At 39.6% G+C, this 13,226-nt stretch overlaps 1 protein-coding gene across 2 annotated transcripts in view; it reads left to right on the top strand.

The window, feature by feature from the left end:
• Nucleotides 1–10,445, top strand: part of sept8a (septin 8a) — a 39,919-nt gene extending 29,474 nt beyond the window's left edge. The window contains exons 7-10 of one of the 2 annotated variants that reach the window (XM_031280751.2): nt 1,416–1,584; nt 1,723–1,855; nt 2,302–2,471; nt 10,051–10,445. In XM_031280751.2, coding sequence (XP_031136611.1) covers nt 1,416–1,584; nt 1,723–1,855; nt 2,302–2,471; nt 10,051–10,216 — 638 coding nt within the window. In that variant the 3' untranslated portion in view covers nt 10,217–10,445. Of the gene's footprint in view, nt 1–1,415; nt 1,585–1,722; nt 1,856–2,301; nt 2,472–4,309; nt 4,603–10,050 lie in introns of those variants that run through there. The other variant, XM_031280752.2, reaches the window with a different exon arrangement.
• The last annotated feature ends 2,781 nt before the right edge of the window (nt 10,446–13,226 follow it).

Below are 13,226 nucleotides of genomic sequence, written 5' to 3' on the forward strand. Positions count from 1 at the left end.
ACAGCTGTACCGTTGTGCTCCAGGTTTAATACTTGGCAGAAATTTGGCACTTCAGTGTGCCCACATTTAAAAATTGGAGGAGATTGAGCATAGGGGAGGGGGGGGGACGTCAAGAAGGGAGAACTTCATTTTCAAAAGGAAGGAGTGATTTATTTTTTTTTTATTTTTTCTTCTCTTGATGAGAATGGGAGAGTCAGCAGAAAGGATTCTGGCTGCAGGGATATCTATGCCGGTCTTGAAAGGTCATAAAAAAAATGTTGCATTCAGTTTCCTCAAAAAAGGCAGTAAAAACGTTTGTATGACGTTGCACACAAACTAAAAGTGGGAGTGGTGCAACAGTGGAATGTGTGTGGAGGAAGCTTCCAATCCTTTCTTCGGTTCAGTCAACATTATCAGACCTGTCGCAATCACTGTAACTACTGCAAGCCTCAGTATCTAGGAAGCTCATCGTTTTTAATGGGCAAATGTCAATTTTAGCAAAACATTTTTTATTTGTTAATCCATCCACCCATGTTCTACCGTCTAGCTCGCATTGGATTAAGTATCCTTAGGAATTATTGTTATAATTTTTCAGAAGTACTGAAAAAAATGTGATAGCAATAAATCATTCTAGGCCTTATTGTTCCGACTGGTTTTCCGTCATACTTTTATACTTTAGCCGGTATGATCTTGGTGCAACTTTGTGGACCCTGCAGAAAAACCCTGTGGCTCAAAATTAGCAGCATATGTATGGCCATATTATTACCCACTTACCCAGACTACATCCTGCCCACTGGCTCTTCTCACATTGACCTTTGTTGTGGCCTCAAAAAAAAAATCAACGTTGTAGAACATTTGTTATATTATTGATGGAGTAAATGAGGTGACGTGTGAGTAAAAAGGCTTCATCAGATTGGAAATGACCCTCCTCTGAGCTTTCAGTCTGTCAGACAGGAAACTCTTCCTGCCCTTTCCCCACCATGAAATCATTTAACTGTGAGAGTCACAGTTAAATGATAACTACAAGTTGTAATTGTGTGAATGTATCAACTCCTCTTTGTTGGCAAAATGTGATACATTTATTTAATGGATTCCAAATGTCTTATATCTAGTTGTATTTTGTGCAGAGTACTTAACATTCCTGTAGTGATGTGGTATGATTTCCTGCTTTTGAGAGAGGGATGGAGAGGAAGGGAGGGTGACAGGGTGACAGATGGGGTGTTAAAATAAGTTAAAAGCAGTGGCCAGGCACAGAATGAAAGCGAGAAACAAAGACTCGTAACCTGAGACGAGATGTGACTGCGCATTTGTAGCTCTGACGCTGACAACCAAAACCAAATCTTCAAACACCATAGCAGAAGTTGCTTATCATGTATAGGAAATAATTACCTGAACTGCAGCTGCTCTCCTAATTCTGGTGTGCGTTTTCCCTTTAGTCGAGAACGAGAGCCACTGCGACTTTGTAAAACTCCGAGAGATGCTGATCAGGGTCAACATGGAGGATCTGAGGGAGCAGACCCACGCCCGCCACTACGAGCTGTACCGACGCTGTAAGCTGGAGGAGATGGGCTTCAAAGATACAGATCCCGACAGCCAGCCATTCAGGTAGAGGGAGCGCACGGAGAGTGAAAACGGACACACACAAAATCCAAAACCAAAGAGATACTCAAGTGTCAACCACAGGGACAGCTTCTATTGTTAAGAGACAATACCTAATCTATTCCTGTCTATCCTTCTCTACAGTCTTCAAGAGACATATGAGGCAAAGAGGAAAGAGTTTTTGGGGGACCTGCAGCGGAAAGAGGAAGAAATGCGACAAATGTTCGTCAACAAAGTAAAAGAGACGGAATCAGAACTGAAGGAAAAGGAGAGAGAGGTCAGTGTCAAGGGAAATTATGGTTATAGATGTATTTGATTTGAAATGACTGCTGATGCGTCCACACTTCAACACTGCTTCAATAACTTCAGAGACTTTTTTCAAGCTATCGTATACATATGCAATGTTTATTTTATCGTTGCTGTTCAGTATACGCAAAAAACATCCCGTGCAGCACAGTACAGTGCAATTACAATCATTTCAGTCAATGTAACCAGTCTAAGTACATGATAATACATGACAAGCTGCCCTCATATATGAAAGGATGGATGAGGTGGAGGTGAGAAAATGTGTTCAAATATCATCCTTGTTTGCAGTCAGTTTATCCCAGTGTCGGGTCCAATTCACCAGTTAGCTGTTAGCAAGTACCAATTCAAATCTCGTGTCTCTCCTCCTGTCATCCCCGTCCCGTGCGTCCATCGCCACCCTCGCCACCTCCCACTCAGCTGCATGACAAGTTTGAGCAGCTGAAGCGGATGCACCAGGAGGAGAAGAGGAAGGTGGAGGAGAAGCGCAGAGACCTGGAGGAGGAGATGAACGCCTTCAACAGGAAGAAGGTGGCGGCCGAGACACTCTCCTTATCTCAGCCCCTCAAGAAGGACAAGGACAAGAAAAAGTAAGCCGATCCCTCCTTTTTACCACTCACTCGCCTCATTCTTCTTTCCGTAGCAGGAAGCGGCTTCTTCCAACCCTGCTCCTTTCTTTAACTAATTCTGTTGTCTTTTTCCTGTGCCTTAAATCCTGAAAATATTTCATATGCTAGCTTCCCTTGCTTCTTTTAATCCCTTCTCTTTTTGCTCTCCAGCCCCTGTTAGAAGTCTTTAAGCAGGAAGTGTGCATTCTGCCAAGTCCTGTGGCAAAGTCTCACATTAATGAGCCTGTTAACTGAAGGCGCTGTGAAGTTGTCGACCTATCTCCAATACACAAGCATTTCAGCTATTATAAAGACCTGGCATGTGTTAAGGAAACTTCCTCCCCTTTTTGTCCTGCCCATGCTTAACATTTCCTGTCCTTTCACTCTTTCCTTTTGCCTCGCTATAATTATTCAGGAAACTCCGTGAGGAGGCAGTGAAGCAATTACAAGCTTGTCTTATAAAATAGGTGATGCCGAGTACAGCTCACACAGGGCAAAACTGATTGATTGTGCATACCATGTATCTATGATGGATGGCACAGGTATAAAAACAATACAGGCCTTTTAGCTTATACACTACAGCTCATACTTCACTGTGCTGTATTTTCCGAAGCATACTTTTCTTGAATTATTCTTTACCTTCCAGACAGCTATTGGTGTCTGTTCATTTCAGTACAGTAGGACAGTCGACTTGCAGACATGTAGCAGACCCATTATTCAGTAACCAATCGCAGCAAACATCATGCTGCATTTACTTACCTATCAAAACTCTGTTTTCATTGTGCGGGAATGCAGTCAGTTTACAGTAGGCATTTTTTAAAATGTCCTTCCTTGAAGGTGCATTCAATGAACCTTCCGTTTCTGGCTTTGATTTACCAACAATGCACACTATGTGGCCAAAAGTATGTGGACAGACCTTTTGTGTGTGGGCAAGTCCCCTTGGATCCAATCAAGGGAAATATGAACGCTACAGCACACAATATTTTAATCAACAGTGTTCTTCCAACCCGTTGCAGCAGATTTTTCCTGTTTTCAAATGACAATGCTCCTGTGCATAAAATGAGCTCCATAATGAAATGTTTTTCCAAGTTTGATGTGGAAGAACTTGATTGTCTTGCACAGAGCCCTGACCTCAACCCCATCCAACACCTTTTGGATGAATTACAACCGCAAAAACCACTGTAAATACATAATTTTAGTGCATCTCAAAGCAAGTTTTAAGTCTCTGCAAGTTAATCTTTCATCATCTGCACTGACCATATATCTGAAACTAATGGCTGTCTGGGGTGTATAAAATGATGTGAAAAATATGCTAAGCTGTGGACAATGATATGCATTAAAGTATGCATGGCTTGTAGTTAATGTCGTCCCAGTCCTGTTGTTTGTAGCTTGAAATCTGACAGTTAATGTGAAGACGCTTGGCTCCATCTTGTGGCTACTCACACACTTTGCTGTCAGTGCTGCTTTAGGAAACTGATCTTCCATTTTGTGGTTTTGTGATGGACGTCCCACAGGTCATCAGTTCACCTCTTTATGTGATTAATTTACTCTCTAAAGTTTTGTTACACTTGAGGAAAAACACATTTTAGCTTTCCAGAGGAAACATTCAGGCTCCCCTGCTGACAGATTAAACTGCATCAGACTATTCCTTTCTATTCACTAACACAATCACTGGAATTTATTTCGCTGTAGCACCTCTTTGCTTCAACTCTACTTCATTAGTTTTCTATAGAACTCTTTATTAATCATTTATCATTTCCACAAAGTAGTTTGTTTATTCATTCAATTTATTTTGTTTATTGTTTGTCATTGTTTTTCAGTTAATTTATGGGCGCTGCATACCTTCCCACACACGACCATGGATTTGTCCTCCATCGCCATAGCAACGGCAACACCTGTTTATTTTGTTTGTTTGTTTGTTTGTTTGTTCTTTTGTTTTGACATTCCATCTTGACATTGTGCACATGGACCAAAGACACTGAGGCTGCTCATGATGAAGCCACAGGGGAGAAAAGAGTGAGAGATGGTGAGAGATAATGAGGAAAAAATGTTCACTTGCCAAACAGTGGCCATCTCATTTATTCAGGATCATTCATTCTATGCTTTTTTGGACACTTTTATATATATATATATATATATATATATATATATATATATATATATATATATATATATATATATATATATATATATATATATATATGCAATTAGTTTTTTCTATGTTGTGATTCAATGTTTTTTGTTTGTGTTTTTCCATCAACTATTCACACAGAAACAAGAGGTTCAAACCTTTTGGTACTACAGTGTAACACAGTGGCAAGTCATTTGAAACCGTTCGTTATGTATTTAAAGAATTTAGGGTGTGATTAATTACTAATTGAAGATATCAGTGAAATCAAATCTTTCCTAAAGCTTTTTAATACCTGAGCTGTTTGAAATGTTGTCCAGCTGTAGTGTGCCTGTTAACCTTTTTTGTAATCTTGACCATTTAGTACATTTCACAGTAGAATAATTTCCAGAGCCCAAATAATACATTTAAATATAGCATTATATCATGCAATAAAACTGAGTACCTGTATACTGTATATATTACTGCATATACATAGGTACTGACAACCTAAAGCTTAGTCTTAACTCTTAATAAAAATGTATGCAATATTCTGGTGCTGTTTCGTATTAACTCAATAATGTATGTGAATATTTTCTAGAGTTTACCCAGCTTAATATGCAAAATGTGCATAAAGTTTTTGAATATGATAGTATTGTAAGAAGCACATATGACGGTGAACATTGTCCACAATTGATGTAACTTTTTTTTTTAAAACCATGAGTGACCGCCTTCATGTGAGTGTTGTGACAGTGGACACACACAAACATAAAGCCAGCATATATATATATATATATATATATATATATATATATATATATATATATATATACACACACACACACACACACACAGAGTTTACACTCAGAGAGAAGCTGTATTTACTGTCTGTCGTTGGAAATAAATGCAACCCCGACTTTGATGTGTCTCTACTGTGATTTGTTTGACGATATTCAGCCGGGAGGGAGATGAAAGTGAAACACAGGCAGGTGAAGGCACTTTATTCTCACGCACGCACGCACACACACAGAGAGAGAGAGAGGCTGTCGGCCTCAACTGTAACCCCAACAGCTGTCTGCTTAAGATGCAGCGTTTCCTGTTTAGTTGTGTGTGTGTTTACATTTTTATTAAGGTGACTTCTTCAAATGTTTTGTCTAAAGAACATTTCAAAAGTTTAATTCATTTTCTTGTATTATGTTTAACGGCACAGAATGTGTGCGATGCATGGAAAACGGATGGAGGAAGTCACAGCACAGTATTGAGATTTTTTCATAGTAATAGTTTTGTCTTTACTGTGAAGGCTCTGCCAGCAGCACTATTATTATTCTGTCCGCCACCTGCGGGGCTCCCTGGATCTCATCCAGCAGTACAATCTGTTCACAGCTCTCTGTTCTCTCTATCCTTGAGTACACCAACACACTCTGCTAACAAAGCTGAGTGGTAATGGCTCTCTGACAGTCTGTTATTTAGGACAACACGATGGTACACACCGACATCTTATAGGCTTGAGGTAATAGTGTTGTCGTCAAGCAGTGTTTTGAGAGGCTTACTTAAGGAATTAGGAAATTACATAAGGAAGGCTGAGATGTGAGTACGTTAATTGTTAACTGCACATTCAGCACACTAAAGTCATATGGGGCAAACTTCAACCTTTAAACTGCTGACTAGATATTAAATACTGGAGTCTGGTTATTATGGAAGCCCATTCCTGCCAGCTAAAGGGGGGGAAATTACATTTAAGGATTTATCAAGTTTAAATAATAGATTTAGTATTTTGACTCACTATCACTAATTTCAAATTAGGGTAGTACATCAATTTAGAAAATTGACTCAAAGTAATTTTTTTGGATTTCAAAACTCCTATGGTATATTTACCATAATAAGTTTGACTCAAAAGTGTTATAACTGTTCTTTTTCTTTGTTGAGTATGTTACATTTGTTTGATATATAGGTGTCTAGTACTCCCATGCAGGAAAGCCAAATGTTTGACAACACAGTCATAATCTAATATAGAATCATAGTCCTCTAATTATAATTCTGACATTGAGTGCTCCACTGATTTAGCATTGCATCTTTAACATTTCCAGACTCATGGACTGTTAAAATGTTCAAAATTGATGCAGCACAACCAGAGATTTTTTTTTTTTTATACCACACGTTCTTCCTGTCAACATTCAGATTTCATGCTGCTCCTTATGGAGCCAGAAAAGGCTTTATACAACTTTTTTCTTACATGTTGGGGGAAGTAAATATAACAATCTTATCGTTGAAGAATGCTTGTTGAATGATTTGATTTGAATGTACCGTTGGCCAATCAAGAACTGAGTTTGCGCTTGACTTTTTTCCCCCATTTTTTTGCTTTTGACATTTTTGAAGCTTTGTTTTTTGTTCATGGCTTTTTTCTCTCCAGTGTTGACTCTTTTTACCTTTGTTTTTTTGGGAAAAAAAAAGCATCAAACAAAACAAACAATTTGTATAGGAGCCAGTAAAAATTGACTTCGGGCAAGTGGAAAAAATATACCTAATGTTGAACCCTGCAGTAGTAGTTCCCAAGTCTGACAGTGTTTATCATTTCAAATTTTTCACCCTTGTTTTTTTTCTCTCCTAGTGGTTCCATAGATATACTCTAAAGGCCCTGCATGCCCATACAGGCGTTTAATTAACCTGGCTGATTAAACCAAATCACTCCCTATTCACTATATTGACTGTCCAATTGTATCTTACGAACACATGCGAAGCAAAATATACAGTAGACCTCAGTAGCTTGCTCAAGGGCACTTTGTCTCTAGACGATAAGGGCAATGTGTTCTTCAGATTATTTTTTCACTATCTGACACAGGAATAAACATGGCAACCTTCAAATCACATGAAAGCTCCTCCACTCATTAGAAATTTGATAAAAACCAGAAAATTACACTTTAGACTTTTGAAGTCATAGCTTTATTTCTGTGGTTGACCAGATAATAAGCTATAGCTGCCTCAGTAAATGGAACGAATATGAAAAAAAAAAAAAAAAAAAAAAAACATACCTTTACATTGGTCACTGCTGGTGTTGAGTCCAGCTTGACTAGATGAATCAAAGCAGACTTTACAGTTGAGAAAACAAGACAGTAACTGGTTCACATTAAAGATCACATTCTGAACACAGTAAGCATTTTCAGCAGCCTAGAGTCCATTCAGTGTCTAAATGCTTCGAAAACTTGGCAGTGGAGGTAAAGTCCCTCTGCACGTTTGTGTATCTGCCAACATTAAATACAGTTTAAATTGAAAACATAATATTTTGTCACCATATCGGTGTCGGGATGAAACAGAACTAGGTGGTATTTACAAAATAAAAACAGGATACTCTTATCCCAATACTTCAATCACAATGGGACATTATTTGGGGTTTGATTATCGGTGCTCCCATACAGAACAATATGTAATAACATTTTTAAATGAGAACATTAATGCTGGGTCATTAATCAGGTAATCTCATGTCAAAACAACCATTATTGGCCATTCTGCTCTAGTGTTGAACTAATCTCCCAAAGGTGCTCTTGTTTTGTTTGATATGTAACAATAGTTGCATAAACAAAATCAACACAGACTGAAGCATTAATGAAATAAAAGCATTTGCAGCATTTAGTCAAGAAATTAAAGCGTTTTTTGTAAAAATGTCGCTTTTGTAAATAACTGCTAAATAAAACCACACAGAAATTAGTACAAGTAAGTAAGATTAAAATTAAAAAAAGGTTGTGGAAAAATATAATTATTTGTAATTTAAAAAAAAAAGAAGCTTTTCTTTATCTCAAAGTGCGATTGTGGCTCTGGGGGAACCTGAGCACCAAGATAACTCACAACCAACAAAATCACGATCACCTCTCAAACTTGAAGACACACACATACACACACATACACACACATACACACACATACACACACATACACACACATACACACACATACACACACATACACACACACACACACACACACACACACACACACACACACAAACAAAAGACAAGTAGGTTAAAAAGTATAAAAAAAATATGGCATTAATAATAATCCATACACACCTCCAGATTCACATGGGGTGTGGACAAGTACATGAAAACACAAACAATATCTCCTTTTTTTTTTTTAAATGTTATGGCAGCAGAGTAACATCTGGAGTTACTTCAGAGCCCCATGAAACTAACAATTAAGGTTCTTAAATGTGCTGAACTACAGTATATTAGACTTCGTAATGTTCTCACTGTGAAATGGGAGGACTGCGCACTAGTAAGAAGTGGGCGGTGTGAATAAATGGCCGACTAGTTGACGACGGGGTGCAGTGGCGGGCAGGGCCAGACGTTTTCCTGCTGGGAATCAAACAAACCCTCAACTTCGTTTGCCTGCGCCCCTGGAGTCGTCTCCTCGTCGTACAAACGCCGGAAACCGTCGTAGTACTCATCAGAGTCCCCCTGCTCTCCGACGGCCGGCCCCCTCCTGAGGCGCTGTGTGGGGCTCCAGGCTCGCGCCTCGTCCGGGATCTGGGCGCTGTCAAAGATGTAGACGGCGTTTGCCGGCAGGGAAAACTCCAGGCTGTGTAGGTACTCGTCCACCATCTCTTTGCAGCGGATGAACTCGCCACTATCAACCTGGGAGAGCACAGACATTCCAATGAGTATATGCTACAATGTCAAGTGCTCCGAGCTGGAACTAAATGCATAGTTTACCTTTCAGAAGGAACGGATAAAAGAATAATTTCTGAGATGATCATTGTCGTCAACTTTAAAGCCTTCACTGACCTTACATAGGGTGCAAGTACTTTCCTCACAGGTGTGCAGTAGCATTTTAAAATTGTACACCTTTTGTGTCAAAGTTCACTAAACTAGCCTTTCCTTCCCTCAGTGTGATCATTATTCTGACCACGTTGGACCTGTAGAAGCAGCCTAATGACCGCTTTAACCAAAGCTGTGTGTTTTTTTGGCAGTGGGGAGCATCATTTGTTGACCTGAATGGGCCAGCATGTGCCTTTTCATCAAAAGCACCCACCAGTATGAAGGAAAATAAAAGGCTAATTCTGCACTGCAAGAAGTTCGTAAACTGAAAAGAATCTAAAAAGATAAAAACAAGGACTGCTAGAATACATGGCAACACGGCAATTAATCAATAACAGTTGAAAAATAAACATGTCAGTGCTCTCTCTGGTGGACAAACCATGTCATGTTTTCTAAATTACCTCGAGGCATTTCTGTACCGCAATTTCTTGTTATTCATTAACCAACTTATGTACAAATTTCAATGTATTTGTAGCTAAAATCGGCACAATATCAGCAAATGCCAATGTACTGGTTGGGCTCTAGTATACTGTACGTGTCTTCAGGCAATTTAAAACATCCCTTTTCTCGAACCAACTATAATCCTAGAGGAAAAAGCCTTCTTAGCAGGCCGCTGCATTTTTCTTACCTGTGCCTTCTTCAGCAGATCGGTGAAGATGGAGAACCAGTCGGGCGTGACCGCCTCCAACTCCAAAGTGATGATGGCCAAGGCCAACGTGGAGCCCTTGAACTGCCAAAGCTGGTGGCAGGCCATACAGTGCTGCACCTGTCTGGTCCACAACGCCGCCTGGAGGCCCGCAGGCCTCTTCTGATGCCCCGGCCCGGCCGGAAGCAAAGCGGGGTCCGTTGCCGAGTCCCAGCTGACGCCGGAGCCGAGCCCGATGGACGGAATGAGGTGAGGGTGGCCGGAGACGAGCAGGGCGTGGAACTAGACCAGAGGTTAACAGAGAAGTGAAGAGGAACGAGACCAAAAAGTTAGCATAATGATGTCATTGTTGCCTCATTGTCCATCCATCCATCGCTCACCCCTCACCTCTACTGCTTCATAATTAGGGTTGGGCATCGAGAACAGAGTCCAACTTGGAATCGTTTCAAAAATTACGATTCCAGTAGAATCGTTTCTTTATTGGAATCGTTTAGAGGATTTGGTTTCAAAACCGATCATCGGTTCCCAATTTAATATGCGCAACTTTTGGTTTCTGAAGCGGCCAGGCGCTTGTTGTGTTGCAGCCTTGGAGCACAGTAAGCAGCGTGGATGTGTGGCTTTATTTTACATTGTAAAAGCCCTGTAAAACTGCAAACCACCATTGAATCAAAAAAAAAAAAAAACCTTTCCTCTTATTTGTGAAAATAGGCATATGACCCGTTTCAACTCCACCCCTCAAATAATCGTAATCAAGAATCTATAAGAACTGGAATCGAAATGAAGAAACGGAATTGGAATCAGAATCGTTAAAATCCAAACGATGCCCAACCCTATTCATAAATTCATATCAACATCAGATATACCATAGCATTTAACGTCCAACCTTGCATATTTGACAAAGGGTTGACACCACACACACACCCATTTATTCCTTTGACCTAACCTTCATTCTCATCCACCCAGGACACCGTCCCTTTGCAGTCTGATTCTCTACCCTTCTCAAGTGTTCATTGCTGCATTCAAAGCTATGGTGATCAAACCTGAAGCTCTGTGCAGGACACTTTGAGCAACAGATAGAGAATCCCACCATCAGGTTTTTACTAATGAAGACCCTCCCGTTTGCCTGAGGAATCATAGTAATCTTGTTCGTATTGTATTGTACGTGCAGTGCTTTTCTGTGTTCCCATCTGTAGGCAGGAACTGTAAATCCCGACCTGAGTGGGGGCTTGATGTAAAAAAAAACAACAAAAAAAAAAAACTGAGTTTTAGTTGGAGAATTTCTTCATACTTGTCACATCGTGATCAGAAAAATGTCAGTTTCTTTTGTTCATGTTGTGTTTAGCTCATTTGCTTTAGTTAGTCTCTTGCTCGGTAGCAAAAATAAGCCATGGCGTTTTAAAGGAAGTTGAATTCACTGGAAGGTATATGCAGCGATGTGGTGCGAGAGTCAAAAAGTAATCTCTGAAACTAGTTAAAACTTCCTAAACTCCCTTCCTCCTCCCTTAAGATTGTCCTTCACTCCATTATGGAAACGTAGGGAATTCAGGGTGATGTAGCAAACAAGGGAAACTGAGTGTTTAGAGTTGACCGTCCTGATAGTCTCAGATGGTGAAAGATTTGAGCATCACATAACTGAATCTGCCTTTCAAAAGAGTTTTACTTGGATGTTGAAGCATATTAAGGATGTAATAACAAAAGCATCTCTGTAAATCTAATTTATTCATATCAAAGTGTCACAGTGGAGAGTCTGTGACATATTAATAGAATTTTATCGATTGCTGTTTTATAGACAATGGAGAATAACACTTGATTCAGGAAAAGGGAATGCAGAGTAATTTCTTCGAGGCAGGGGGAAAATGTAATTGTGAGATACTTACAGTACAGTATTGTTCCAAAGTATTTATTTGAAAAATATTTATTTGAATAGTATATAAAGAGAAAATGTCTTTATTTTATTATAGTTTTTATTAATACATTAGGTCTCATTATTTTCTCTTGTCTCTTGGATTTTTTTGTAATACCTAAAGTGAAGTGCTAGGACAATAACAGATTTACAACAATAACTCCACACGCTGTAAACCTACCACACCGATATCAGTCAGATCCACAAGCCGTAATAGTAGGGGAAAGTGCCATTTTTTGTTTTGCAGAAGACACTGAATCAGTCCAAATGTGCCAAAGTGCTTTTTTGGTGACAGTCTTTAAGAAAAATGTATCGGCCCTCTAATTTCAATATCACAAACAAATCTAACGCGGTTATTCATTTGTTGTTGGGAATGTAGGCTATCTTTTGGTCCGGGGTGAGATTATTGACTCACAGAATGCACGACAAGACTTCACAAATCAACTGGGGGGTGTTCTTCTTGAGCAAGCAAATCTAAAAATCACTGTCAGTTATTTATTAGAAGTCGTGTGTCAGGAATTATGGCATCCTTAAAATTGAGGAAGTCGACTCAAATGGAAATCCTTTAAATGGTGTGATCAGTACTGCGTGTGTGAAAGTATTTGTCAAGAAAATGACGGGCTGTCTTTATAAAGCATCCAACTGCTGGCCTACAACCTGTTTTGCCTCCTCGGTCACAGTAAGATGTAGTTATTTGAGCCAAATTACAGTTTGTTTTGCTTTAAAGCACTTTCAACGTGATTCATAACGCTGTGCTGCCAATTGTGGCCAAAACTGACAAATGAAGTAACTGACATTGTGTTTCACATGTGTAAAGAGTTTACAGTTTAAATAATCACATTGATGGTCAATGTAATGAACAGATTTTGCATACATTTCCCATAATAGTGATAAATGGAGATACGGAATATCACGCAACCCTGTGTGAAGCCCATCAAAACAGTACCTGCTCACACGGTTGCCTTGGCGCTGTAGTTACTGATCTTTAATCGTCACGTCCCTAATGTCTTCTCGTTAAAGCGTTATGAATACAGCCCTGGGCCCAACAGCATGAAGGGACCTAAGTGATGTGTGCGTTTACTTACAGTTACTGCCTCAGTCAATGATTTGTGAGGGTTTGAAAATTACTGTTAACAAGCTGTGAAACAATATTGTGCCATACACTCAGTAACACGGCATGGGCATTTTTGACAATGACAAACCTGCTTCCACTTTAAAAAACAGTCACCAAGTCACAGCATGTTATGGATTCGCTAACGACCCAAGCTGTCTA

The sequence above is a fragment of the Sander lucioperca genome, chromosome 13 (assembly GCF_008315115.2).
Source record: "Sander lucioperca isolate FBNREF2018 chromosome 13, SLUC_FBN_1.2, whole genome shotgun sequence".
In the NCBI taxonomy this organism is placed as follows: Eukaryota; Metazoa; Chordata; class Actinopteri; order Perciformes; family Percidae; genus Sander; species Sander lucioperca.